Raw genomic sequence first — 27,734 nt, forward strand, 5'->3', positions numbered from 1 at the left:
TGTCACAGGGCCTAAGTCACGAAGGCTCATGTGCATGCAGATCTTCTCAGGGCACTCTTCTCACCGCAGATGGGTGTGGGTCATTTGACCCCCCTCACAGAGAGTACCCAGCTCATTCCATTGCCCTGTGCTCGGATGAGCTCCTGGAGACAGGGTTTCTAGGTGCAGACCAGCGCATCTGTGATCCGGCTGGCAGCACAAGGAGCCCCCCTCATCTCTGAGGTCATCTGTAGGGTGAGAAATCGTATTTAGGAACCAGATCCTTATGTGAGGTACCTGGTTAAAGAGGAACCGCTCTGCTCCGGTTGTGCTGTGAGGTATTTATAAGAAATAAAGAGCCACAAAGTCTCAGGTAATTAGGCTGATATTTAATCACACGGAACCCAGGTTCTTATACAAGGCAGGAGATGGCAGCCGGCAGCGCCCCATAACCTTTCCAGCCTGGGTGACTGAGGCTAAGGAGATGGGGACACATGGGACACATGGGTGGGGTGGGGGCTCTGGCACAGTGTGTCCTGCCCAAAGCTGGGGGTAGTGGCCACTGGGGATCTGCCCCCTCGGCTGGCCCAGGTCTGCCATCACTCCATGAGGCAGAACTCGGACTCCTGCGGTCGCATGCTGGGTAACACATACAGAGCCACAGCCGCAATAGCCAAGAACACCACAGGCTTCCACATCCCAAACATGTTCTGTGGGGACCAAAGACAAATGGTGAGTGCCCGGCCTTCCAAACCCTTCCCTAAGCCAGAGGCTCCCCTGTCTACTGGCACTGGAGAGACATCGGGAACCTCACGGTCTGGTCTCTCTCACCTCCTGGGTAACTGCCGGAGACAATGTGGTCTTAGTGCTGGCGGTGCGAGGTACCTGGAACAACGCTAGGTGTACCACCTGAGGGGACTGCGTGTATTCATGCCCAACGGAATGAGAATACCAGTTCCTGGGTGTAGAAGCGAGCTCAGGAGGCAGACCAAAGAGTATCCAGATGGTTGCAACGAGAAAGGATCAAGTGCCACGGCAAGAAAAAGAGGGTAAACTGGGGCCTTTGGGAAAAGCAGCAGTGCCTCGTTGGCTTTACGCAGGAGCAACAAACTCAGTCAAAAGGAGAAGACTGAGGGGGAAGTAAAGAAAGCACACCCCAGAGTGCAGGCGAACCTGAGGTTCGTGGGCAGCCCAAACCTTTTCTGGACAATGATGTTGGTTCGAGGAAGCTCAAGGAAGCCGGTCACCGGCCCCGGAGACAAATGCCTTAAAACACCCCTGGGCACCAGTGTGTTGATGGACTTCCTGGCAAGTGCCAGTGCGCTGAGGCTGCCAGACTCTGCTGACCACAGCAAAGCCTGCTGATTCGTGGGACAACAAAGAAGCATCCTTCAGGGAACACGAAATCGTGGACAATACATACTTAGGGAAATCGTTCCCATTGTTATTACTTTTTTTACTGTACTACTTGAAAGACAGAATTTGGGCTGAGTCATAAGCTATGGCATAATGACAGGAGGATGATTTTAGGTAAGAGCGGAGTATAGTACTGATGCTAAGAATGCATTTGCTCAGAGAATAATGGAACTAAAAAGAGGACTTTAAGCCAGCTATAAAGAGCAAAGAAGATCTCCTACATTTGTAGAAATAGTTACTAAAAAGAGCAGCACAAATGAAATGGAAAGCGAAACAATGCTGGAGGTGGATATACAGAGTAATTTATACAAGAAAGTAACTGGAAAGGAAGCTAGAAAGGGTATCTACACGCTTAGATGCTTATATCCTAATGTACACTGCTAAAAATGTTGTCAGTCTGGTGTTCTTAAAGAAGGACAGAGCGGGGTGCCTGTGTGGTTCAGTTGGTTAAGCATCTGACTCTGATTTCGGCTCAGGTCACGACCTCAGGGTGGTGAGATCCAGCCCAGCATTGGGCTCTGTGCTGGGTGTGGAGCCTGCTTGGGATTCTCTCTCTGCTCCCCCTTCCCCACTTAAATAAATTAAATTAAATTTTAAAAAAAGGACAGAGCGGGTGCCTGGGTGGCTCAGTTGGTTAAGCGATTGCCTTCGGCTCAGGTCATGATCCTGGAGTCCCAGGATCGAGTCCCGCATCGGGCTCCCTGCTCAGCAGGGAGCCTGCTTCTCCCTCTGACCCTCCCCCCTCTCATGTGCTCTCTGTCTCTCTCATTCTCTCTGTCTCAAATAAATAAATAAAATCTTTAAAAAAAAAAAAAAAGGACAGAGCTAGACCCATAAATGTGAACTGATACGCTTTATACCAGTCAGAGGCATGTTCCAGACTGGCTGAGGGCTGGTCCCAAAGGGGTAAGTCACATCAGGCTTTCCTTACAGACTAGGTTACTAAGTTGACAGATCAAAGAAATGTTTTTGGATTTTATCAACACATCCGACAGATTTTCCATGATCTCCTTGGACAGAACAAGAGGAAATAATCAGCATGGTAGCACACACAGGTTGCTGTGTGACCATTTGCCATGTGACCAATGAGCTGGATAAAAGAGAGCCTGGAGAGACAACACTCCAGAGGGTCGGCCCTCCCCCTTAATGTGCACTAACAGGGCGCCTGGCTGGCTCAGGTGGAAGAGTATGCGACTCTTGATCTCGGGGTCGTGAGTTCAAGCCCTATGTACGGGGTAGAGATCACCTAAATAAGACTTCTAAAAAAAATAATGCACACGAACATATGAAAGTAGGCTGGTTGCCCTTGAGGAGGATGTGGAGCTGGCAGGGAAATGGATAATCGGAAACCGCAAGGTCAAGATTTAAAAAAAAGAAAAAACCAACTCCACAGGTTACATCAATGGACTATACCGAATAGGAATGAGTAAAAAATTCTGCCTCAGATCCAAAAAATCAATTGCAGGTAGAAAACGGGGAGAGGATACTTAGCATATGCAATACGCAAAGGGGCTTTATAAACAACACACGCAGAGAGTTAACAACGTGACATTAGTTGTCAAGAGAGCTAATGCCCCTGGGGGCTGTGTGAAGAGAAGTACGCAGTCTTCCTAATTACATGGAACCAACCAGGGAAAACTGCTCAAAATGAGGAGAGATGGGAAGGGGGAGGCAAGGTTGGAATTCTAGCTGTTGCTAATATTAGTCCTTAGAAATCAATTCATAATTCACTGGCGGTATTACTTGACCTCTCCATGCCTTAGTTTTATTACATATAAAATCATAATAAAAGCCACCTCGTTGGGTTGTTGCAAAGATTAAATGAGTTTATATGTAAGGTGATTAGAACAGTGCCAGGTACATAGTATGTATGCTGTAAGTATACGCTTTTTAAATTATTTATGGGGTGTTTTATTATTTATGAAGAACCTTCATAAACATGAACTCCTGTGATGGTCACATGAGGAAAGCAGAGATTTTACCATTCTTCACTGTCATTTGAAGAAACTAATGTTTCCGTTATGCATTTTGCCCACTGGGACTAAGCGGTAAGAGGCAGAGACAGACTGGGCCAGGTTCTCACCTGTCAGCCACGCTTTCTACAGAGCTACGCTGCCTCAGCTCCTGGACTGGGAGCTGCAGAGTGGGGCACAGCCCGACCCCCCAAGAGCACCCTGACCCAGGAGCTCCTTCCTCTCACTCTGTGTGGGCCTGGCTGAGGTGCAGAAAGGTTATGGCCAAATGCTTTGGGTCTCCTCCCCTAGGGGCTGAGAAATCTGGATGTGGACAGTACAGGGATAGGGACCCTGTCACTAAAGGAGGTAGACTATTTGTGGGGAGTAAGTGGAACACCTTAAAGAGGAGAAAGGATGAAGAGGAAAAACAGTGAGGGGAGAAGGAAGGAGAAAAGGATGCTGCTAAGTGCTACCAACATATGCTTCAGCTGCCGCCCCAACCCGTGCATTAAGCCAGCGGCACTTCATTTGCAGGGGTGAGAAGGGAGGGTGGGAAGTGGGGGGGGGGTGGGCAGGGGAGCAGGAGAAAGGAGCCAGAACAGGCCAGGAGAGAATAGTTTATGGGTTCCAAAGACAGGTGGAACCCTAGGGCTCTACCCTGGGACCTAAGACCACATTCTGCCTCCTAAATTTGGTATCCTGTTGACAGACCAGATTACATGGGCCGAGGCCAAGTGGAAGATGCCCAGAATATGTCAGCCTTGGCGCCCTGGGAATACCTGCATCTCTTTCTTTTCACCAGTACCACATTATGTCTAAAAAGCCTGGCTTGGGAAGGCAATTACAATAGAGTCTGGACCCCAAAAGGGATAAACATAGAACTATAAAATATTTCCTGGCATTCTGGTTCTGAGTTGTCTGAAGACCAGAAGTCCCAAACCAGAGAATTTCTCCATTGAAAGAACACAATATGGTAGGGGTTTCTGTTCCATTTTCGCCAAGTCTGGAGGACAAATTGAGCCTGCCCTCATACAAATGCCCCTGGTAAGGGAGTTAGGGTTGGGGTTGGGAGTTGGTCACAACACTCCGGAATTCCTCTCTCACCCAACAGGGGAGGCGCAGTGATGCCTTATTTTGCCATCCTGGGTGGTGACAGTAGTGAGAGCAAAGAGCACTCAGGTCAGCCTTGCAGACAGACATCAGCTCATCAGAAGTGGTCAGGCATTTTTCAAAGTAGCAACAGTGCTGGGATCATCCAAAGTTTTCCCAGCCAGAGGACAGAAACTCAAACCGTGTCAACAGTATGCATTCCAACTCACTATGTGTTAGGAAGACGCTCAGAGGTGCTATGGGCTTTGCAGTAGCCCAAGGAGAAGCCAGGGCTAAAACTCAGCCCCTGAGTATCCTGTTGTCAAAGGGCTAAAAGCAAGAAGCAAGCAAGTGAGAGAAAGGGCAAAGAGGAGAGGCCAGGGCCACCTGCACCCTCCCTCTACCCCTCCAAAGGAGAGGACTCGATACCAGTACCTGTGTTAGGACGACGTCTCGGCCCACCAGCACCAGAGCAAAGCCGATATGACCACCAGGGCTACGAGAGGCAAGGAGAAGATGGGGGGCTCAGGGGCAGGGGATGGCTGCAACATATCAAATGAGAAGGAAGCACAGGGAGAGGCCAGGAGATGGGGGGGGGGGGGGGCGGATATAAAAAGACAGAAACACATGAATCCAATGGATAATGAAGATGAGAAAACAAAGGGAAAAGAGAAAGAGATCAAGAGGTTAAACAACAGGCAGTGAGGGCAGCCGTATCTCTCCTCTGCGCCCGGGCCTGGATCTTCCCACTGGCAGCCTGTGGAGGATACAAACCTGAATGGGTTAAGCAGCTGCTTAGGTCCAAATCAGGTGGGGAGGCCAATCTGCTGGCTGGCCATATCCCTCTCATATCTTGTCAAGCAGGGGTGATCTGCCCTAGACCGTTCGTACAGGTCAGTAACTCTGGAAAAGGGAAGCTCCGAGAGTAAAGCCGGGCTCTCTGGATGAGGAGGACGTATACTTCTCCTGGGTCACTCAGTCTCCTGCCAGGCCACCCGCCCCACCCCCCAGCCCCCATTAGCCCACTTTTTCTGGCTGCTGTCCACCGAATCTCAGTTTTCTGGGCCCTGGCCCCTATGATCCCCTAGAGTCTAACGCCGTTGTTGTGAGACAAAATGCACTCCAACAGGCTAACAATGGAGAAGTGCTAGCTCTTTGACTGCAACAATCTTCCAGAGAGAAAGTGAATTCGCAGGCAGTAACATACACCATTAGAGCTGCCTGCAAAAGACGCAGGACCTGCCGAGGCAAAGGGACACCTCCGTATGTAGACACAAGGAACGCGCTCAACTTCGAAGTACAAGGATCCGGTCTGGCGTTTAGAGATGTTGGCACCCAAGGCAAGGAAATTGAGGAGGCTCTGAGCCAGCATGCGGTGGAATATGATGAATTCGAAGAAACAGAGCACTGGGGAAGAGGCTGCGGTGGCTCCTACTTTTTACATCCTAAGTAACGGTCCTCTGCCACAAGGTTAACAGAGACCTACATGCTAGATCCCTAGCCACTGCTGCAGACTGAGCTGCCGGAAAATGCCAGATAGCCTTAGAGCTGACTGGGACATCCCACCACAAGAGACTTATTTTCTTCCCCGGTGTTTAGAAAGATGGAAAGATGGAGCGCCTGGGTGGCTCAGTCAGTTAAGCGTCTGCCTTCGGCTCAGGTCATGATCCCGGGGTCCTGGGATCGAGCCCCGCATCAGGCTCCCTGCTTGGCGGGGAGTCTGCTTCGCCCTCTCCCTCTGCCTGCCTCTCTGCCTACTTGTTCTCTCTCTCTCTCTGTCAAATAAATGAATAAAATCTTTAAAAAAAAAAAAAAGAAAGAAAGAAAGATGGAAAGAGCCTGTACCATAAACCGAGGACTCATTCAGGAAGTACTCACTCTTCAGGGAATCAGAGCCCCCAGTTAACCTCAACTAGAGCAGGAATTCAGCTGGTACCTACCTGTGCAGATATACTAGTAGTTAAAATACAGAAATACTTTTGTATGGTTGGCACGTTACCCAGGATACTCCCAACCCAACCTCTCAAGATCTAGCCACTAAAGCGTTAGGACTCTGGTTGCTCTCCCCAGACTGGCCCACGCCCCTGCTGTGCGGACTAAAATATTCTATTACTTCTGACCACCCCCAGCCCCTCCCCTCATGCCCTGTAATACACAGAACCCGAAAGCCACACCTGCCCCCCGAACACCCCTAACAGCAACAACAAAGGTCAACCTAACAGGGCACCTCGAGGAGGCAGGACTGAGTGACTAACACAGGCTGGCAAATAGCCTGAAGCGGGCCTCACACCATCCGTGTCCTCAGTGCAGTGCTAGGTGAAGGGGGGAAGACCTCCTGACTTAAGGAGCGAGGGCTGCCACAGAGGTGAAAGCAGGCAGGACTGCAACGGCCCCAGAAAAGGTGATCTTTGAGACACAGGTAGGTCCACAGCAGTGGTCTCAGCCCGCCATTTCCCGTAGAGAGCCCACTTCCACCACTCCCGGCTCCATCTCCACTCTCCCCGAACGCTAGGCCTCAGGGCTGGCTGGCCTATACGCTCCTGCAGAAGTCCATCCTCGGGCTGGGTCACCCCGCCACACCAGGGCACCGGAGCCCCAGAGCCCACTTCCCACTCGGTCCAGCCTTCGACTGCGGTTACCTTTTTGCTCTCAGAAAGCTTGAGGGGGTTGTTTCCCTCTGAAGCTTCAGGGCAAGTGTCGTTGGCGCTCTCATCTTTGGTGTCGTCTTCCTTGCCCTCCCGCTCTTGGGACTCTTCATAACACCCCTCCTCTGCTTTTGCGGACTTAATCTCCGCAGGCTCTGACGGCACAGAAACCAGTTCATTGCAGGAGTCCTGCTTCGAGTCCTTTTTGATTTCCTCCTCTTCCTCCTCCACTTCCTCTTGTATTAGGACACCTAAGTCCGTGTGGCTGGCCTTGTAGTACAGCACCACCTCCAGGCTCTGTGGGTGGAGGCAGGGCAGGACGGGGGCTGCGGTTACCGCCAGGAGGCCTACCTGCGCGAGAAGCCGGACTACCTCAAGGGCACTCTGCTTCCCGGCCCGGCACGGCCCGCAGGCAGCACCGCGTTCTGGCACCGAGGCTCCCCCTGAGCGTCGTGTGGGCAGTCACGCCCAGCCTCTCGAGACCCACACGGCCATCCGGCCGTTGGCCGTCTCGGACAGATACCAGAGCTAGAATCTTGGGCTCTGCCCCTCAGCTGCCGCCTCCGACCCCTGCAAGGCGGCTACGACTCCTATTTTCTCCCCTCCTCCTCACGTAGGAGTCCGCCACCGCTTCGAATTAATTCCTTCTTTTCATCCATTTGGTCCCTCTCTTGGGCACATAACCCAGGAAGAAAAGGGGCCCCAGGAGATTGGGCTGAGCTAATTGGAGCCGTCGTCCATCCTAGGGGCTATGGTCCTTTGGGGCTGTGCCCCCAGGTATAAGTGGTCTGTGTTCCACTCCCCTTACCTTCAGAGGAAAAGGAAGTACGGAATTGCTACCAAGAGAGATCTACTCTAATACACGAGAGAGACCAGAAGCTTCTCTACAAATACCTCACCTGGCCGGAATGGTGGTGGTGGTGATTTTTCTTCCCAAGATCTCCTCTGCCTTTCTGCTTATCAGGCTACTAAGGTTATTACTCACCTTTTCGTTCTCATAGCAGCCCTCAGAACCGTCCAGGCTTGGTTTGGTCACCTTTTTGTTTTTAACCCCGTTGGCATTTTTGTTCCTATTCTCATTGCCACTTTTCCCCTTGGTCTCTCTGGGAACAGAGGAATTCTTCTCCTTGAGCTGGCGGAGCTCTTCCTGGCAGCACTGCAGCTGGCCCTCCAGCTGCTCCTGCACGGCCAGAAGCCGCCCCTGTTCATCCATGCTCGCCTGGTACTGCAGCTGCAGCTCCCGCAGCTTGGCCTGCAGCTCTTTGATCTGCAGGGGGCGGGGGGGGGGGGTTGGGGGCGGTGCGGACGGCCAGTCACCCACAGCCCGGCCTGGGGGTCACTGCCTGAGTCTGCCCTGCTAAGGCCCATGGGGGAGTAGATAAGAGAGGAAACGTTAAATTGCAGGATACGAGCCTCTAAAGCGGTTTCAGAAATAGCTTCTAAATGAGGTACCTGATGATTTACACCTAATGGGATCAAAAAAGGATGATTTAAATTATGTTTTTACTGGGATCTGTCTGGGGAATAACTATAGAGCTGCCCCTTCTGAAGCTCAGGGCTTTATTATGGACGTCTTTTTGATGGAAACTCCTACTTCGCCCAAGCTATTTCTCTAACAGGTAACAACTACCTAAGGAACTGTGTGGTCCCACTCCTGAAAGTGTGCCTGGGCTCCTGCAAACCTCACCCTGGAAACAGGCAAATTCCAACCCTGCTCCCTAATTTCTGGTTTTGTCTTCCCTGACTTCTAGCATCACAGTCTCCCTGGTAGGTAACAATACTAAGCAACCGAGGCCCCCGGGCTGACTGTTGTCTGAACTCTCCCATGCATACACAGTGAGTCCCGCTGGACTGTGGACTACTCTTGGGCAGGAAGAATGCCTTCTGTCCCATCCCTCATGGACACAGAGCACCCTTCTTGGCATTATAAGGGATCCAAAAGGAGGCAAGGCTCTGCCCTCGAGGTACTTACAATCTAGTAGAAGAGACAAGTACACCAAAAATAACTAAAGGTGAAAAAATACAACTCTATAGAAGTGCTCTGGGACACAGCAAAAGAGGGAAGTGGTAAAAGGAAAAAGAGAAAAATTATTCAGAGTCTTGATGATGAGTATATCTCAGCACATTGAGCATGTGAGGACCGTCCACCAGTGCTGTGGCAGAGTGCCCAGCCTCCTGGGGTTCAGCCCCTGCTCTGTTCCTCTGACCAGGAAGGGGGCAACTATGCAGAGCAAGCAGTGAGCTCCCGGGCCTCCTTCCTCAGCCTCTCCGAAATGGCTAGGACCTATGACCTGCTCTGGCTCTAGGGACTCCTGGAAGAAACCTTGCCTCCCACATAGCAGTTACCTCGTTCTTGTCCTTGTTGTTTGGGGAGGCAGCGGGCTTCTCAAGGCTTTCCATGCATTTCTTGAATTCCTTTTCACAGGCGACCAGCTCTTCCTTCAGCTCTTTCTGCCTGTCCAACAGCTTTTTCATCCGGTCTTGCAGCCGGTCATGTTCCTCCTGGCTGAGCTGGTACATGGCCTGCACCCCCTGTAGCTTGATCACCACCCTGGCGACTACATCCTCACAGTGCTGCGGAGGGTGGAGGAGTAATGACCGCACCCTGAGAAGGACCTGCCCTCCGCCCCACTCTCTTTGCTAGGCCCCATCCTGAGTATAGAACAATGGCGGCAAGGATCTGAAGCTGCGCTGGGGCTAATTCTGTGTTTCTTCCCATAAAGCACCATCGCTGTGATGGGAGCATCTCCATATTAGACAGGCGGATTGCCTCATTCATTTCCGGGGACCCAGCTCAGCTCTGACCCTGCCGCCCACCTCACTTCTTGCACCCTTCCCTGGTGACTCATCCCTTAGTAAGACAAGAGGCTCTGCTCCCTGTCCGACTCTCCTCTGGCTCTGTTACCTCGAGGTCTTCAGGCTCGGCAGGTCCCTCATTAGTGCTGCTGCCGTAACTCCTGTAACAGGTGTCCGAGCTGGTGCTGCTGCCGTAGCTCTTCTTATAGATGCTGCTGCCGCTGCTGCCGGCGCAGTAGCTCCTCTCGCTGCTCTCCTGGGCACTGCTGCTGCTGTCATAGCTCTTGAGAAAGCTCTCGGTGCTGGCCTGGGTGCTACCGTAACTCTTGTGATAGCTCCCGCTGTCATCGAGGCCGCTCCCGGAACTCCTGCGGCAGTTCTCGCCGCTGGCGGCCATGCTGCCACGGTTCTTCTCCAAGCTCATTCTGCTGGAAGGGGACCGGACCTGGAGCAGCTGCATTTCTTCCAGGCAGAGCTGCAGGTCGGCCTGCAGCCTCTTCCGCTCCTCGAGGAGCCTGCCCTGCTCCCGCTGCAGTAGCTCCTGCTCGGTCTGCGTGCCCTCGTAGAGCACCTGCAGCGCCTGCATCTGGGCGATGATCAGCTTGGACTGCCAGGAGTGGGTGAGGAGACATTACCATTACTCCAGACGCTGCCGTCCTTCTCGCCGCACCCCTCCTGGAGCAGATGTCTGCGGGCACACTTCAGAGACCTGCACACCTACGCTCCAGTCTCACCACAGCCTAGGTCTTTAACCGCCTGCAGCTGCTGGCATGTCAGTTACTTGCTCGTTGGGGAAAATCTACCCCGGGCAGATAATTCTGCGATTTCTAGGCTCCCATTTCAGCTGGTTTCTAAACTCTGGTACATCCCTCTCTCCTTGCAGCAGAACTGAGTGATAATCGAGAACACTCTGGCTCCCTACCCTACCCTCTTCTCAGTCAGGATATACCCATTATCCTGACCTTGGGGCTCAGTCCCCGACCCCGCCCCCCATTCTAAAATCAGCCCCGGCCCTGAATGTGAGCCTACAAGAATGCCTCCCTCAGATGTGGACCTGGAATTAAGGTCTCACTACAAGTCCCTCTACCTCCGGTCCCAACTCTGAATCTGGCCTCTAGGCATGTTTCCCAGGCCCTCTGCGCCTGGCTTCTTGGCTGCTAATGCCCAGGATGAGATCTGATCGGTTAAGGAAAGAGTTCTACCTAGTTCCTGGTCTCTGTGTTATCCAGGCTGAAATCTGATGCCTCTGGAATCTGACCAAATCTCAGTTTGGATTTCTGCAATTCCCTGATTCTCCCTATCCAGGCTAATATTTGAATGAATAGGGCTAGCCTTAAATTGAAACTGTCTACCTGCTCTTCCTTGCCCACCCTGAGACCTCAGACCAAATGCATTCCCCAACCCCAAACAGACTTATCAGGAAATCTCCACCAGTGTGACCTCAGAGGCATAACCCCTTCCTGGTGCTTGTGATGCATGGATTCTCTAGTCTAACCCTCTTGACCTGTTATTGCCACCAAAGTTCCAATGAAGACAGTGTGGCCAGTACCATTAATGCCACAGGCTAGGAATTCTTCCCTTGGAAACGAATGGCCCCAGATTTGTCTCAGGTAGAACCCCGGAAGGTTATAGATTTTGATCACTGAAGGTGTACTGCTTAATTATCAACCAGCTCATGAGAAAAGGATGACATGCTCAGAGTCCGTCCCAAGGAATCCAGACAAACACTAAGTTGCTATTATAAATCTGGAAAATGATGTTGAAGGGGCTGCATCAGATTATCAGGTGATTAGATTCCCGGGTCACCCTGATCCATCCTCGGTGTTCACAGCACTTCAACTGGGCATGTATCTGATTGAGATCCTCAGCCCATAGCTAAAACCACATTTTCATGAGCCCATGGGTGGTCATGGCTGAAGAAGGGGGCCTTAGTCTCATCCTACTCTTGGCCAGACAGGCCTTCCTAACTCTGAGCCTTGCATGGAGCCCTCTTCCCTACCATGCTATTGTCCCCAGAACTGTCTCCCTGCCTCTTGCTCTGTTACCTTGTCGTGACCACACTTGGAGGACTTAGGTGATTTGGAATCGTTGGGATTCTCCAACACATCCCGGAAACGAGACATTTTGAAAAGATGCAGCTCTTCGTGCAGATCTGACTGTTCTTTGAGCACACTTTCTTGACTCTGTACCAGTTTTTTCTGCTCTTCCTGCATACCTTGGTAGAACAGCTGTAGTTCACACAGGTCTTGTAACTTTGTAAGTAGCTCCTGACTCTGCGAGGTGGAGTGGGAAGGAAGCGGGCAGGAACTGTGGTAGTTACGTGGGAAGACCCATGCCTCCTTCCTGCTGGGGACCCTTCCCTTAGGAGTCTCTGGGTTGGCTCTAAACAGCCATCTGGGACAGGGTCGGTGTGGCGGGGGAATGGTCTTTCTATGGAGACCCACTAGGTGAGTAGCCACGATCTCGTATGTTTGCAGGTATTTTGTAGTTTACAAAGTTCTCTCAGAGTATATTTTCTCCAGAGGGACTAAAAATCTAAAGAGAAGATGCTGGACAGATTCCAGAGTATGCTATGTGTTTTAAGACTTAAAACCCTAATCAGCTATATGGAACTTTTTGGTTTGAAGAGATCAGTGACAAAGTAAGGAGGGGCTGATGCAGAAAAGAAAAGGTTCGATTCCAACCCCGTTCTTTTTCCCAAGTATAGTCACACCTCGGAAGCTTCTCAAAGCAGCTTCTCCCTAGTTAGCAGCCGTTCCCTGGCTGGGGTTACCTTAGGGAGGAGCCCAGCTTTGGGTAGCGGGAACGTGAGCCTGTGCAGCTCTTCTTGCAGCTGCCCCTGCTCCTCCTGCATCCTCCTCTGATCCTCCAGGAGCTCGCACTGCTCCATCTGCAGCTGCCCCATCTCCTTCTGGCTGGCCTTGTACTTTTCCTGCAACTCTGTCAGTCTGGACAGCAGTGTGTCACACTGTGGACGGGGGAGGAGGGAGTTGCGGAGGGGCAGTTACTCTGTGAGGCACTGCTCTGCACCGTCCAGCTGGCAGAGCCCTTCTGTGCTCTCCTGCCCTTTGTGGTTCAGCAGGGGCTCCCACCCTCTACAGCCCCCTTGGACTGACCATCCCAAGCCACACTGCACCCATACAGGTTTAGACACCTGAACATACAATAACGGGAAACCCCGGCGGGCCGCTCAGGACTGTTTGGCTATGCTGCAAATTTCATCTACTGGTCCCTTCTGAGAGCCCTGTGAGGGGAGTGTTACCAACGCCCCTCCCTTCTCATGACCCCACCTTCCTTTCCTTTGGCCCTTCCCTGTGGTACACACCGTTCTCCGGCCCTGCTGGGAGTTCTAGTTCCTGTCACTGTCATCATCCCCAGTTGGTTTTATACCTAATTATACTCCTTACCAATAAAAACGTCACCCGATTTGTCCTCATTTTTGTTTTCATAATCATCTTTTTAAATCTCTAGAAAAATATGGGCTATTGCTGAATTTGGGTTGAGAAGACTAAATTATCCCATGATTCCAAGAACCCAAACCTTCTAATATCAAACTCATCTCCATGCTGTTTTTAGGACAAGAGGAAAAGCTGGCTCCGTGTCAGCATGCTTCTCCCTCCCCACAGTCTCTTCTACTAGGAGAGGAGCGGATGAGCAAGTCATGGACACTCTGGCCTCTAAGCTGAGCGGGAACAGAAGAAGGAAATGTGAGCCTGGATGTAGAAAGGCAGGTGGACTGTTGGGAGTGGTCCAAATAACCTCCCCATTCTGGGTCTTCAGAAGGCCTTTCCCCGGGGACACAGCCTGCTGCTGGCTGTGGTAGGAGTCACTGAGGATTTGGGCAGAAGGTGACTGGCTCCTCCATCTTTTGAGAATCTCGTGCCTTTTCTCCATCATGTTTCAACAACTTCCATTTCCTATCAGTGATCAGGAGCTGAAAGTGCTCAACACAGGGTAACTGATAATGACTTTTTACACACTATGGGAAAAAAGAAAATGAATAAGGAAGGCCTTACTTATCACTACTAGGATTTATTACTACAAGCAAGTGAGAAAAGAATAGTATTCTGTTCAATTTAAAGAGGGTAGAACTCAAGCTTAAAGAACTTCACTCTTCCGAAGTCACAGAGTAAACCCTGGAAGAACTTAGGTCCTTCTAATATCCAATCAGCACTCTAGGCACAAGACCATGTCATCTGACAAGAGCATCTGCAATCTGCCTGAGAAAACTGGACCTTCTCTTTTTAGGTCTAATGAGAAAAGCTGTATATGTGGGCTTTTGTGTATGTTCTTCTCCACAAATGACAAGATATCACTACAGTCCTAATAATGAAGTATAAATGTCTACACACATGGATCAAGTGCAAAACCCTCTGGTGTTCAGACAGGATCCAGCTGTACTGATCCTACTAGGCTGTGGCTTGGGCTCAAAGTCAAGATCAAGGCAAACTGTTTAAAAGTTAACAGCATGGGACTCTGCCTCTGTTTCCTGATTCGCACGCTCAGCTGTGACTGTAAAGGAAGCTCATCAAGCCCCTCTTTTGGATGACTTCACCTTTTGCCCTTACAACTCCTCTCTCCAGAGGAAGTACCCAGGAGATCTCACCTCTCTTAAGTACAATTACCTTATTAGCACATTTCCCCTTTTCCTCTGGGATGGGTTTGGTGGTCTTGAGCTCCTTCAGCTCCTGCTGGCAAAGCAGGAGGTCCTGCTCGAGCTGATCATACATGTACTTCTGCCGCTCCAGCTCTTCCTTGCTGGTCTGGTACAGCCGCTTCACCTCCTGAAGCTGGGCGTGCATCTCTGCATTCTGGGGTAGGGGAGGCAGGCCCCGCCATCATCCCAGAAGCCCCTGCAGCTGCACTCTCTCCTCTCCTACTCGGTCCTTTCCAGTCCCAATTTCATCCCACTGGGGGTGACCTGAGATGGACCCTAAAAGGCTCTACACAGGGACCTTCTGGGGCTTCCTTTTCGGGCAGGTGGGGAAGAAAGAGAGCTACCTTTTTATAGGCTGATTTTTTAATTAAAAATCAAAGGAAGCTGAGAGTGTCATGACTCTCTGAGATCACCTTTCTACTAGGCACCTCTTTATACCCCTCACCAAGGACTGTACCATAGAACTCCTACGATGCTCCCTCCTCCTTGGTACTACTGCTCTCACAGAAGATTCCATCTGGCTACATCTCCCTCACCTGGAGCTTCTTTTACCTTCTCACTGCTCTCCTGGAAGGAGGCCACGACGTCCTTGAGGCGCTGCACCTCCGCCTCATGGTACCGCAGGTCCCCGCACAGCTGTCGCTGCACTTCCAGCAGCTTATCCTTCTCGCACGTGATGTGCTGGTACTGGAGCTGCAGCTTCTGTAGCCGGCACAGTAACTCCTGCGGTGGAGGGGGCTGTGGGCAGTACCTCTGGGGTCATCAACCCGCTCGCTCTTCTGCCTGAGTCACTCTCGGACACGGACAGTCTAAGGCCTGCCTTCTCCCTGCCCCTCGCTGACCGGCTGTCCTCTCGTCCGGCACAGTGCCCGGGGGTGGCCGGAGGCCCCTACCAGAGGCGCTGCACGGCTGGCAGCCGCCCTTAGTTAAACTCCGCTCTGGGCCACCTTCCCCAAAACCTCTTAGCACCTCGGTTGCCCCTCACCTCCTTTTGTTGTTACCTTCTCATTTGGGCTTTCTACGACTGTGGATTTCAAGACTTTGAGCTGCCGGAGCTCAGACTGAAGTTGTAGTTGCACCTTCAAGAGCTCATTCTGCTCATCCTGGCTAGCATCATACTTTTGCTGCAGGGCACAGAGTCTGGTCTTCAGCTCCTCGTTCTGTGGTGGGAGGATGTGGGTAGAACAGTTACTCTCAAGAAACAGCAGACCCCTCTACAGACCAGTTTGGGTCCTTTCCAGACGTAGACATCTTGAGGAGCTCCCACAGGTCTACGGTTGGGTTTCTTCGCTGAGGCAGACACTCAGTAATGACTACCATCTCTAGAATGCAATGCTACGTGACTTCTCCAACTGGTCTCCAGTAGACTGTACCCTTGGTCGCAGGGCAAGAGTCAGCACAGCACAACCTTGCTCTGCGTTCCTCCTTCCCCAACGCAGCAACTCCATGGAGGCCCGTCTGCCCTCCCCAAATGCCCTTCCCCTGGCAGTGTTTACCTGGGTGACATTGTGGGAAGTCTGAAACCGAAGCACCTCATTCTGTGCACACTTGAGCTCCCTCTGCAGCCGCCTCTGCTCCTCCTCACTGGTCTGACGATGATGCTGTAGTTCTTGCAGCTCACAACACAACTCCTTACACTGGGCAGGAGATGGAACAGAAAGGCCGACTGAGGATAAGTGCCACATGCACTTCGAGAATAGGCTTGGCGGGGGCGGGGGGGCAGGGATAGGCTTGGAAAGAAGATGACATTCCTTTCATTGGAATATTTACACCAGGCAAGCAAGCGAGACCCCAGAGTACTACCTCCTGCCATAGTGCATGCCCCCTGTGTCTAAGGAGATGTTTCTACCATGGGCCAGGAAAGGGTAAAGGAGAGACAGCGAAGGTGCCTGCCTTCCCCTACCTTGTTCTGCATGTCATGCATCTGCTCTTCAGCTCCCAGTAGCTGTTGTCGCAACAACTGGGTTTCAGGATCAGGTTCCAGAAAATCCATTTCTGAAGTCTGAGACTCTGCTGACATCATATCCTTTAGCATTTGGGACTCCAGCCACTTTTCTGTTGCTCTTCGTGTCCTGTGATCCAGAACCCCAGAGCCATGTTTGGGTAAGTGCTCTGCCTGGCATCACCTGCTAAGTGTGCTTGGTCCTGATGTCTTTATTTTAGGCCAAGATGGGAAAGAGCCTTCTACTGTAGTTTATCTCCTAAATAAACATGCTGAGAAGGTGAAGAAAAAGTCCCAGCACCTCAATCAAGGCATGTTTGGCTCTGGGAGACCTAAGCATGCTAGTCTAGTTGGGCTCAAGGCTGGGCCTTATGTCAAGCCAGCTCTAATCTGGAGGCCCTACACCATTAGACTGAATCCATTCTGTGTAGACAACAAAGGAATCACTTCTGATCAACTCTAGGGCAGAGCAAACCAGACCCCAATCCCTAGAATGGAAGAAAACTAAATTTTAAAACCCCAGTCCTGAGACAGCTGGATCTCCATGCCTGCTTCTAGGCGGCATCCATACCCTGTGAAGAACTGGCTGTCTAGGAGCAGAGGGACATTCATTAGCCTGCATTTGCCTTCACTGAGTCTACTCAAGAGAAAAGCCCAAAGCAGAGCCCTGCAGAGCCCCCTAGCCTGCTAGCTGTACCTCTCACTCTCCAGATCCGCAAGCTGCCCTGTGAGGCTGCTGTTACTCTCCTGCAGGGCCCGGTACTCCTCGTTCAGGAAGTGGCAGCGTTCCCGCAGTTGCTGCAACTCTTCTACAAAGGGCAAATGGAGACATGTGAGATCCTAGGGGAGAAGCACTGGTAATCAGCCCCTACTTTTCCTGCCTAGAAATCAGATAGCAGAAGGCCGAATAGCTTCTTTTTTTCTAAAGACAGAAGAGACACCACATGCGGCAGCTTAGAAGACAAGGCCCCCCAAATTCCACACTGCTATGTGTATTGGTCCTCTTTCAGGTAGCTGCCCTTCTTTTCATCTGCCCAGAAGCTCTACCCTCTGTGCCCATCTTCAAAACCCCAACCAAGGCAGAGTCTTGAGATTTTAGGAGCTCGTGAAGGTTTTAATTGAGTTTCTGGGTTATTGTATTTCAAGTTTCCATTGAACTGTTTATGATTACCTTCCTATTACTCTTTTAGTACAAGAGCTGAGGAATGTGAACTGCCAGATGTCACACCGCTAGTCCTGGCCTTTCAGAGACAACTCCGGCATCCTGAACGTCCTTTTACTTACTTATCACCACACCAAATACACTGGCCAGCATGTGGTCAAGAATTCTTTCTAATGATCTTTTATCTGCTGAAAGAAGAGCCCATCCCAACCAGACCCACATACCATCTTCAATCACCAGCAGAGATCTCGTTGAAATGCCCCAGCACATGTTCCTAAGTACCAGGTACCAGTACTTTTTAAAGCTGCAATCATGGGCGCCTGGGTGGTTCAGTCAGTTAAGCATCTGCCTTTGGCTCAGGTCATGATCCCGGGGTCCTGGGATCAAGTCCCACATCGGGCTCCCTGCTCAGCATGGAGTCTGCTTGTCCCTCTCCCTCTGCCCCTCCCCTTGCTTGTTCTCTCTCTAATAAATAAATAAAATTTTTTCCAAAAAAATAAAGCTGCAATCATATAAACACCCCTATCTATCTTGTTTCTTCCTGATTAAGAATTATTTCTCTTAGGGGTGCCTGTGGCTCAGTCGGTTAAGTGCCTGCCTTTGGCTCAGGTCATGATCCCGGGGTCCTGGGATTAAGTCCCGCATCGGGCTCCTTGCTCAGCAGGGAGTCTACTTCTCCCTCTCCCTCTGCCCCTCCCCCTGCTGTGCTCTCTCTCTCAAATAAATAAAATCTTTAGAAGAAAAAAAAAAAAAGAATTATTTCTCCTAGAATACCAATTCTACTGATATTTAAAGAACGTTAATTTACTCCAGTTAGAACACAAGGCTTATCTGCTGTAAGATTCAACACCCTGAAATTCACATCTAATGTTCCTTCTTTATTCCAATCAAAAGCCCTTGGAATACTGCAGATTATCATGGAAGGAAGGAAGGAAACTATCTTTAATACAAGCCAACCATGTGCTAAGCATTAGACTTGATGGTTTCAGCCTCACATTCAATTAGTCTGTGAGTACTTCAACATACTAGGCATTTCATTTAATCCCAAAAATAGCCTTGTAAGGTTTTCTTTCTCTCTTTTTTTTAAATAAACTTTTAATTTTACAATAGTTTTAGATTCACAGAAAAGTTACAAAGATGGTGCAAAATTCCCCAGGAGAGCTTTCACCTCGTTTCCCCTATTGTTAACATCTTACCATGGGTACATTTGTCACAACTCAGGAATCAACATTCATAAATTACTGTTAAATAAACTGAACATTTTATTCAGATTTCTCTCCATTTTCCCTAAGGTCCCTTCCTGTTCCAGGATCCCCTCTGCCTGTAAAGTTTTTTGTGTTTTTTTTTTTAAGATTTTATTTGTTTGACAGAGAGAGACACAGCGAGAGAGGGAACACAAGCAGGGGGAGTGGGAGAAGGAGAAGCAGGCTTCCCGCGGAGCAGGGAGCCTGATGCGGGGCTCGATCCCAGGACCTTGGGATCATGACCTGAGCCGAAGGCAGACGCTTAACGACTGAGCCACCCAGGTGCCCCTGGCTGTAAAGTTTTATTAACCAATTTTTACAGATACAGAAACTAAGGTTCAGAGAGATAATAACCAGGCCAAGTTCATCCCACTAATTAGCAGAACTGAGATTCTGAACTCAGGTCTGTTTAACTTCGACCCAAGCTCTCCCACTGTGCTGGCCTCGCTCTCCTGGCACCACCAGTCCAAAGGCTCTTCTGAGAAGCTTGTTACAGCTGGGAAACTTGCAGTTCTTTGATTCCTTGTTGACTGTCTCTGCTTGACCTGGCCTAATACAGGGCCTCCCATTATACCCAGATCATAAATCTAGCCTCAAAATAAAGGCATACTCTCTGATGTCATGAATCCTAGCAACTAGCTGGGAGACTCGTTGTCTAAAAGCAGAGCTCTAAGCTTTTTAGTACCTCATGTATTACTGGAAATAACCTCTCTTCCTCTCCAGCTATCTTGTGCTCTGATTTGTTGCCCCCTAAAGCTTCTACGCTGGAGAGGACTCAAGGAGCCTAAGCATTAGCATCCTGGGACCTGGGAGCAGGACTAGAGGCCCCCCCATAATGCGGGCCAGGCAAACTGCCATGCCAGAGCAGCAGGTAGTTTCCCAAGGTGACCAGCCCCTTATCCTCCCATCCTGGCACTGGAGACTTTCTTAGGAAGGGCTCTCCCATATGGCTCTCTGAGGAAGAATTCTCAAGGTACATCTCCACTGTGCTATTTCTTATACCACCACTGACCGGTTATGTGACATCTGGATAAGTTTTTCTCCCTTCTAGTCTTGAATTCAACCTGGAGGTTTTTTCTAGAGGTTCCCAGTTCATGATCTAAGACCATCTTCCACCATCTTTTTGGATACTAACTCCCTCTGCTTGGCTTTACTGACAGACCAGGAAAAAGGCTTGCCCTCTCGTACCTTGCATCTCAGAGTAATCTGAAAGATTTAAACTATTGGATGGATCAGAGCTCTTCATTTCCATTTCTGCACGGAGGGAAGTGATCTCCATTTCATACTCTCCCCGGATGCGCTCCATGTCATCAAGCTCATTCTGCATCCGGCAGAGATCGTCCTGCAGGGATGCTATGTCACTCTCATGCTCAGTCGCGGAGTCCTCTGCTGCTTGCCGCAGATTCTGGATCTCAGTCTGGGCCAAGTGCAACTCCTGTTCTATTTCCTTAAGTTCCCTTTCTTTCTCTCGCTCCAACAGGGAAATCTCCTCTCGTAGAGACCGCAGCTCACCTGCAAACCCCAGAGGTTGGGATGGTCAAGAGGATAAGTGAACTCATCTACCATGTTCTAGAGGCAGAAAGTTAAAGGCAGATTTATGTCTTATCTGGAAACTACTGGCAATCTAGTCTCTACCCCATCAGCGAAGTATAGCTTCATCGGCTATGGGATAAAAGGAGTACCTAAGAAGGGAATGGAGTGACTCCATGTAGTAAGTAAGGTGCAGTAGAAAGGCAGATTCTGGGCGCCTGGGTGGCTCAGTTGGTTAAGCAACTGCTTGCGGCTCGGGTCATGATCCTGGAGTCCAGGGATCGAGTCCCGCATGGGGCTTCCTGCTCAGCGGGGAGTCTGCTTCTCCCTCTGACCCTACCCCCCTCATGCTTTATCTCATTCTCTCTCTCTCAAATAAATAAATAAAATCTTTTAAAAAATTAAAAAAAAAAAAAGAAAGATTCTGGCACCAAAGCAACACCTTGGGCTACTACAAACAAAAAGTATTAAGTGCTTCTACGCTGAAGACCAAAAACTAATTTACAGTATTTTACTGATGCACCGAGTTTTTCCAAAAATTCCCTGACTAAAAAAATTTACACACACTATTCTCATCTATTTAGTCTGGAAGCTTAGAAATTACAGAGCCTCGCAGGTAAGAGCTTCACAGGTAAGTACTGGCCCCTAACGTGTATTTAGAGTTCACTGCTGAAATTCAAATGTGGGCTCATCACATGGTAACCAAACATGGTTATGTTCTGGATGTCAGGGTTCAAATTTCCCTTAGGTTCCCCTCTAAGGTCTGGCCCTAAAAAATGGCCTTCTCAGATCCACTGGAGAAGGGAGGAAGCTCTTCCTCAGCCAAGCAAGCTCTCGATGTGGAGCACAAAGGGCCAGGGCACGCCCAGGATGGAGAGGCGGGGCTTGCAGGCCCCAGGGGGAGGGGCTTATCCGAAAACTGGGCGGGGCGGACCCTGGCCGGGACTTGGGAGGACTGGACCCGGATTCCGAAGACCTAGTGCCGGTTGACAGGGGGCGTGGGTCGGTCGGGGAGAAGCGGAGGGCCCGGCAGTTGAGCTGTGGGACAGAGAAGTAGGTTCTTACTCACTGGTTATGGCCTCCATCTCGTCGGCCCCCCTGCAAGCGGTCTCCCTGGGGGGCCCCCCCGCCGCCGGCCGGTCCCGGCCCCCGCGGGGCTGTGGCGGCCGGAACGGCCTCTCAACACCAGCTACCTCTGAGGTCGCGCGCGCCCCCTCTTGGCGGAAACGGGCAACGCGCGTGCGCAAGGACGGTCTCTATTTCCTCCCGCGGGGTGGCGCTTGGGCGTCCTCACCAGACCGCAGTCCCTAGTTGAGAGCTCATGCTCAGAAACAACCCTAGTGAGTAAGGAGTCGCTCCAGAACTTCTGTTTCCCCAAGTAGTTGCCTACCTGCCTCTCTACTGACTTCCCTCCTCCTTGTAAGGGAGTATGTCCCTTCTCCAAGCAAAGGTCTTTTTCGGCTCTACTGGATTGTTTCCTTCATCATACAAACGTGATCTAGTGTAGGGAGTCCTATCTCAAGCCCGCCCCCCCCCAACTCTCCCTTGACTTCATTCCCTTTCCCCTTATTTCTCTGCTTCTCTTCAAAACATGACTACTGTAATTATCTGTACTCACCTTCTCTATTTCACCTCCCCTTTCTCCTTAATCCCAATCTAATCAGGCTTCTGTCTTCACCAAAGTATCTCCGAGCCCTCCATCTTGCCAAATCCAATGGCCATTTATTTGATTTAGCAACTTTTGAATCTCTTTGAAACACTTTCTGCTCTTGGCCGTCAGGGCATCAAAGGCTTCTGCTGTTCCTCCTACCTCAGTCTCTTTTGTTCATATCTCCTCTACTGGACTTTTATTTTTTTTTAAAGATTTTATTTATTTATTTATTCATGAGAGACAGAGAGAGAGAGAGAGAGAAGCAGAGGGAGAAGCAGGCTCCCAAGGAGCAGGGAGCCCGATGCGGGACTCGATCCCAGGACCCTGGGATCATGACCCGAGCCGAAGGCAGACGCTTAACCATCTGAGCCACCCAGGCGCCCATCCTCTATTGGACTTTTAAATACTGGAGTATCCCTGGGACAGGGCCTTTCCTCTTCTTCCTGTCTCTCCCTGTGATTTCATGGTGATCTCTCAGGGATTCAAATGCCATCTATATGCTAACGACTCCCAAATTTATATCTCCAGCCTTGATTTCTCCCCTTGTTCTAGATTCATATATCCAACTGCCCCCTTATAACATACTAATTTATTTAGATGTCATTAGTGACTTCAAACTCAACATGTAAAAACATGTCTCCAATGGTTCCCTTAGCCCTTGTTCTTTGCTAAGTCTTCCCCATCCCAATAAATGACAGCACTGTCCATCCAGTTTCTCAAGGCAAATTTATCTTCCATATCTCTCCTATTCCCACCCCACCCCACCCTCCACCCTATCCAATTCATCAGAAGTCCTGAGGTCTCCACCTTCAATAGAAGACCCTCCCATGTCTTTTTACTAAGAATAAAAACCAAACCTCCCAGCTGGCCTATAAGGCCCTTTGTAATCTGGCCTCAGCCTGCCTCTCAGAACTCTCTTGGGGCGCCTGAGTGGCTCAGTCGTTAAGTGTCTGCCTTTGGCTCAGGTCATGATCCCAGGGTCCTGGGATCCAGCCCCGCATTGGGCTCCCTGCTCCGTGGGAAGCCTGCTTCTCCCTCTCCCACTCCCTCTGCTTGTGTTCCCTCTTTCGCTGTATCTCTCTCTGTCAAATAAATAAATAAAATCTTAAAAAAAAAAAAAAAACTCTCTTACCAGGGGCCTCCACATGCACTCTGCTCCAGCCACAATGGCTTTTGTTCTGCAAACACATGAAGCTCATTCCTGCCTCTGAGCTTTTGCAGTTGCTATTCCTTCTGCCTGGTATGCTCTTCCCTCAGATCTTTCTCTTTATTCAAGCCTTAGCTCAAATATCATCTTCTCAAAGAGGACTTTTCTAACTGCCCCATCAAAAAAAGTTCTCATCTCACCCCATCTCTCTATTTCATATTGTTACATTGTCTTCATAGCGTTTATTGCCACCTGGACTTATGTCGTTTATTTTCTGCCTCTCCCCATTACAATGTACTCTTCATTAGGGCAGGGATCTGGTTTGTCTTGTTCATAGCTTGTCCTCCGAGTATATAGGTACTCAATAAATGAATGATAAACAAATAAATTAGCACCATTTTACAGATAAGGAACTGAGTCTCAGAAAGATAAAAGTGACTTGCCGAAGACCCTAAAGCTTGTTATGTGGCAGAGTTGGGCCCAGAACCTAGGTGATCCGAGACTAGTGCTCACACTGTTTTCCCAGATACAACACATCTCCAGCCATTTCTCTCCTTCACCCTCTTCCCATTCATTGTCTACTTCTCCTGCATCTACCTAGGCTTTTATCTTTCCCTTCTCTTTTCCTCCCCTTCCTCCACCTTTGCTTCTTCCTCTCCAGGCCTGCTTCCTGGCCTTCCTTTTTTCTCCATTTATATTTTCCATTTGGTTTGATCTCAGTTCTCTCTGGAGAGCCCCTGCGGTTTTCTAGGGCAGCTCCCCTAAACCTTCTGGAAGTCCATGGAAGTAACAAAAGCTGCCTCTTTTTTTGGTGGTGCCATGGAATGTGGGACACCTGCCTTGCTGCTTTCCAGAGACAAAGGGGTGTGGGCGTTAGAATAAAGGGATTTGGGGCCACAAGCTCAGGCCTAGGAAGCAAGAGAAACGTTCTCATCTGCTTCCCTTAAAAGAGCAGAGTCCCCTTCAGTCACTTCTCACTGGCACATTGCTCTTCCCCTGGTGCCCTTGTAGGGACAGGGAAAAGCAGTCTGGTTATAGGTATTCAGCCCTGATTACCTGCCCCCCTGACCTGGAGAACAAAGGGAAAAGGATACAGGTGTGAAGGGAGGAAGCTGGAGGAGAGAAAAGGGAGAGTGTCAGCCAGAGAGAGAAGATGTGAAATGGGAGGGCAAGAAAGGGCAGGGGAGGGCAGAAGAGCCAGGTAGAGATGCAAAGAACAGATATTAGGTAAAGAAGAGAATGGAGAGAGAAGGAGAAAAGGGTGAGAATAGTAAGGGGGAAATGAGGAGAAAGTACTGAATTAGTTTATATTTGTCTGCTATGCTTCAGCCAAACCCTCAGGACAAAAGGACTTGGATGGCCACCTTCCCTCCAGTCCCAGTGTTGGGAATTACCTTGGAGCTGCTGGATCTGCTTGGTGAACACCTCTGCCTGCTGGGCGCTGGCCAGCCGTTCATCCTCCAGGAGCCCTGCAGTGAGAGGGGGAGCAGGCATGAGCCTGGGATCCAGGGAGCCCAGGCCCTCTGGCCCCCTCCCGGGCACTCACCCTGAAGCTCCAGGGAGTCATCCTCATGCTGCCCTGCCAGCTCCCGGGTCTCCTCCAGCTCTGCCACCAGCTGGAGCACCTGAGCCCTCAGCTCTTCCAGCTCTGTCTCAGTGAGGCTCAGGCCCCGGTGCTTGCTGACAGACAGGGAGCTCACATTGCCACCTTTCTGCACTTGCTCTTCCTCTTCTTCCACCTCTTCTTCCTCCTCTTCCTCTTCCTCCTCATAGAGAGCTGGGAGTAACACTTCCCCTAGAAGAGAAACCCATCCCCCCAGGGGCTCAGAGTCAACTTCCTTTCCAGAGTCCTTCAAGGGCCCTCAAGCTCATGGTCCCAGGGCAGGGATGGTATAATAGTGCCACCTGGTGTCCCCCAAGGAGTCCCTGGGCAGGACCTGCACTCATGATTCGTCCTCAGGTGTAAGGTCTCCCATTCCCCTCCCAGGCCCTTTCTGGACCAGGATTGTACCAGGTGGCCTCCTAGTAACTGCCTTCGGGCAAACTGAGCAGCTGGGTGCTAGTCAGCCATGTGAGCTTACACAGGGATACCTGCTTCTTCCAGTCCTGGTGGTCCCTGCGTTGGGGACAAGTACCCAAGAAAGGATTCAGACGCTGGGCGTGTCTTTAGGCTGAATGGGGCAAGAGTTACAGTTGGGGGTTTGTCCAAAGTTAAAAAGTTATCCAGGTGGCTTGGGAGAAATTAGCTTTTCCATAATGAGAAAGGGTTGCCTATCAACAGTTAGAGAAAGAAAACATCTGAATGAAATGATTCTAAAATGTTTTACCGGACAAACACTGGGGCCCTTTCAAATGTATTCTATCACATAGCCTTTTTGAAATTTTCTGCAAGGCCCACCTTCCTTTTCTCTGTGGAGTGTCAGGAGGCCTCTCCCCTCCCCAAGTGTTATAAGGCCCCTCCTCCCATGCTGACCATAGGGCAATTTTCAGGTTTCAAGTCCCAGGTTGTACTTGTGTGTAAAAGAAAGCCTACCATTTTAATGCATTAAGAAACTGGGGTGTACTGGTCCCCAGCCTCTGGTTGGTGAGTACCCCCTCCTTTGCTGCAATGCAGTTCCTTGAAATAGTGACATTTTGTCAGGATACTGATTACTTGCTTTGTTTTACAATTCTGAATCCCTGGTCTCACAACAGCAGCCTAAGGTTCATCTGGGACCCCTTGTGTCCTCTGTCCCCCATAGGGGAGCAGGGTTGCCCACACAGTGTGCATTGGGACCTGGGGACACTTCACAGGAAGTCCTGAGAAGCGGACAGGCATCCTTCCAGGGGCCTGGTGTTGGCAGCAACTGCCAAGTCACCTGGTGCGGTGGGGATACGTGGGTTTTGCAAGGTTGGTCTCACGTGCCCCCTCCCAGGCAATTCTTTCAGGCCAGCCACAAGGCTTACATTCAAAGGTGGTGGTGGTGGCATCAGAAAGAGAAGGCTCCCTTCCCTGCTTTTCAAAAATGTGAGACAGCTTGGGATCTGGGTCGGGTGGCAGTGAGAACAAACCCCCTGCTGAAAGCCTGCTTCAAAGCTCTGTCCAACGAGGCCTCTCTCTCTGTCTGGCAGCTCCCCCTGGGACACACAACCTGGTTCGCTGGTGATTAGGGCCCCAAAGGGATGTACCCAGAACCTCCCTCAAAGCCAGAGCCCTGAGGAGGGGTAGAACTCAGACCTGAAGGGTAGAGGGGGCTCAGGTGAGCTAGAGGAAGGGCTCTGTCCTGGCTGGGCGTTCTGGGGACCGGATGGGGTAAGGAGGAGGCAAGGGAAATTGGCTGAGGGGACAGAAAGCAAGCTTTTTTGGAAAACTCACCCTCCATAGCTTGCATCCCCCGCCGCTCCAGGGACCCCCAGCGTTGGCCTTTCTTCCTTTCACAACCCTCAGAGGCCTCATAGGAGCCTAAAGTGGTCACTGTGGGTCCTGTGAGCAGGGAGAGAGGAGGCACGGTGGGCTGCTAGGGGCCTGGGGGCTAGGGTGCACGGGAGAGAGAAGGGGACGTGCCTTCCAGCCCTCTGGAGCCCTGGAGTTTTTAATCCCGGTGGAAGTGCTTGGCTCACTCTGCCCAGGCTGCGACTCTCCTCCCGCAGCCGCCCCTCGAGCTGGGCCTGCGGGGACCCCGCCCTGTGCTGCCCAAGCTCCTCGGCATCCCCAGCTCCAGGCTCCTCTCCCAGCACGGACAGAAAGGGTGTGTGTCTCTTTAGCCGGGAGGGGACAGGGAGGAGACGGGCAAGGATGGAAGCGAGGGCGGGAGCCAGGGAAGATGAGGCTGAAAGGGTGAGGTGCGTGGAAGGGGAAAGGGGTGATTCGGGGAGGAGGGGGCGTGTGGCAAGGGGTTCTGGGCCGGAGCTGCTCCCCTCCCCTCCCTTCTCTCCCTGGACCTCGTCCACCCCACCCTCGCCCTGCGCTCGAAGCCTTCGAGCCGAAGTGCGCGCAGGGTCTGGGGCCCCCAGGGCTGGACAGACGAGGTGGAGAGGGTTCGGGGCGAGGGACGGCCAGGGGAGGATGCGACCGGTGTGGGGAAGACCCAGCCGGGAAAGATGGAGTCCGGGCCCGGGCTGGGGGGCGGGATGGAGGGAGGAAGACGGGACGGAAAGGTGGGAGCGGCGGAAGGAGGGAGGGAGAACGAGGGGGTCTGGAGGGAGGAGAGATGAAGAAGAGGAAGGAGTGGCGGTGGAGAGGTGAGGGAGGGGCGGCTCTGACCTGGGCCCGGGCAGCTCCAGCCCGCGGCGCCCGCGCCGGCCCCGGCGCCCGCCTCCATGGCCGCTCGCGCCGCCGCCGCCGCCGCTCGGAGCAGACGCCGCAGCCGCCAGGCCGGGGACCCGGAGCCGGGTGCGCAGGGGGAAGGAGGGCGGGCCGAGGGGGCGGGGCCTGGCCCGGCCACCTGACGCCGCCCCCGCCCGGAAGCCCTCCCTCCACCGGGCTCCGGGACCCGGTGGCGGCGAGCGGGCGCGGAGAGGCAGAGGGAGCGCGTCCCTCGA

The 27,734-nt window shown here is 51.4% G+C and overlaps 1 protein-coding gene across 6 annotated transcripts; it reads right to left on the minus strand.

Moving 5' to 3' along the window:
* Positions 1–353: 353 nt before the first annotated feature.
* CCDC136 (coiled-coil domain containing 136) lies at positions 354–27,585 on the minus strand. Of its 6 annotated transcripts, none has more exons than XR_010406394.1 (18): positions 27,457–27,585; positions 26,569–26,676; positions 24,760–25,008; positions 24,608–24,682; positions 20,074–20,397; positions 17,177–17,288; positions 16,441–16,609; positions 16,034–16,174; positions 15,539–15,697; positions 15,090–15,260; positions 14,506–14,691; positions 12,654–12,848; positions 11,926–12,153; positions 9,990–10,487; positions 9,431–9,658; positions 8,070–8,351; positions 5,214–7,381; positions 354–689 (listed from the first exon to the last, which is right to left on the minus strand). XR_010406394.1 is itself a non-coding variant. In XM_045864309.2 (18 exons), the coding sequence occupies exons 1-18, from the start codon at positions 27,512–27,514 to the stop codon at positions 579–581; spliced, it is 3,597 nt and encodes a 1,198-aa protein (XP_045720265.2). In that variant the 5' UTR covers positions 27,515–27,585; the 3' UTR covers positions 354–578. The 6 variants fall into 6 exon arrangements, 5 of the variants coding, with proteins under 5 accessions (XP_045720265.2, XP_064431048.1, XP_054361184.1 ...); XM_045864309.2 differs by having other exon boundaries at positions 7,079–7,381; XM_054505209.2 differs by having other exon boundaries at positions 684–7,381.
* Between the last annotated feature and the right edge of the window lie 149 nt (positions 27,586–27,734).

This window comes from Mirounga angustirostris, unplaced genomic scaffold (genome assembly GCF_029215605.1).
Source record: "Mirounga angustirostris isolate CCGP_5_RB_7025 unplaced genomic scaffold, mMirAng1.0.hap1 SCAF_12, whole genome shotgun sequence".
Lineage (NCBI taxonomy): Eukaryota > Metazoa > Chordata > Mammalia > Carnivora > Phocidae > Mirounga > Mirounga angustirostris.

Excerpts from the sequence above, each read along its gene's own strand:
- CCDC136 (XM_054505209.2), bottom strand. The coding sequence starts at position 27,514 with ATGGAGGCGGGCGCCGGGGCCGGCGCGGGCGCCGCGGGCTGGAGCTGC. Across the intron at positions 26,677-27,456 it reads CTGGAGCTGCCCGGGCCCAG|GACCCACAGTGACCACTTTA; the intron begins GTCAGAGCCGCC and ends CCCTGCTCACAG. Across the intron at positions 15,261-15,538 it reads TAGAAAGCCCAAATGAGAAG|GAGTTACTGTGCCGGCTACA; the intron begins GTAACAACAAAA and ends CCTCCACCGCAG.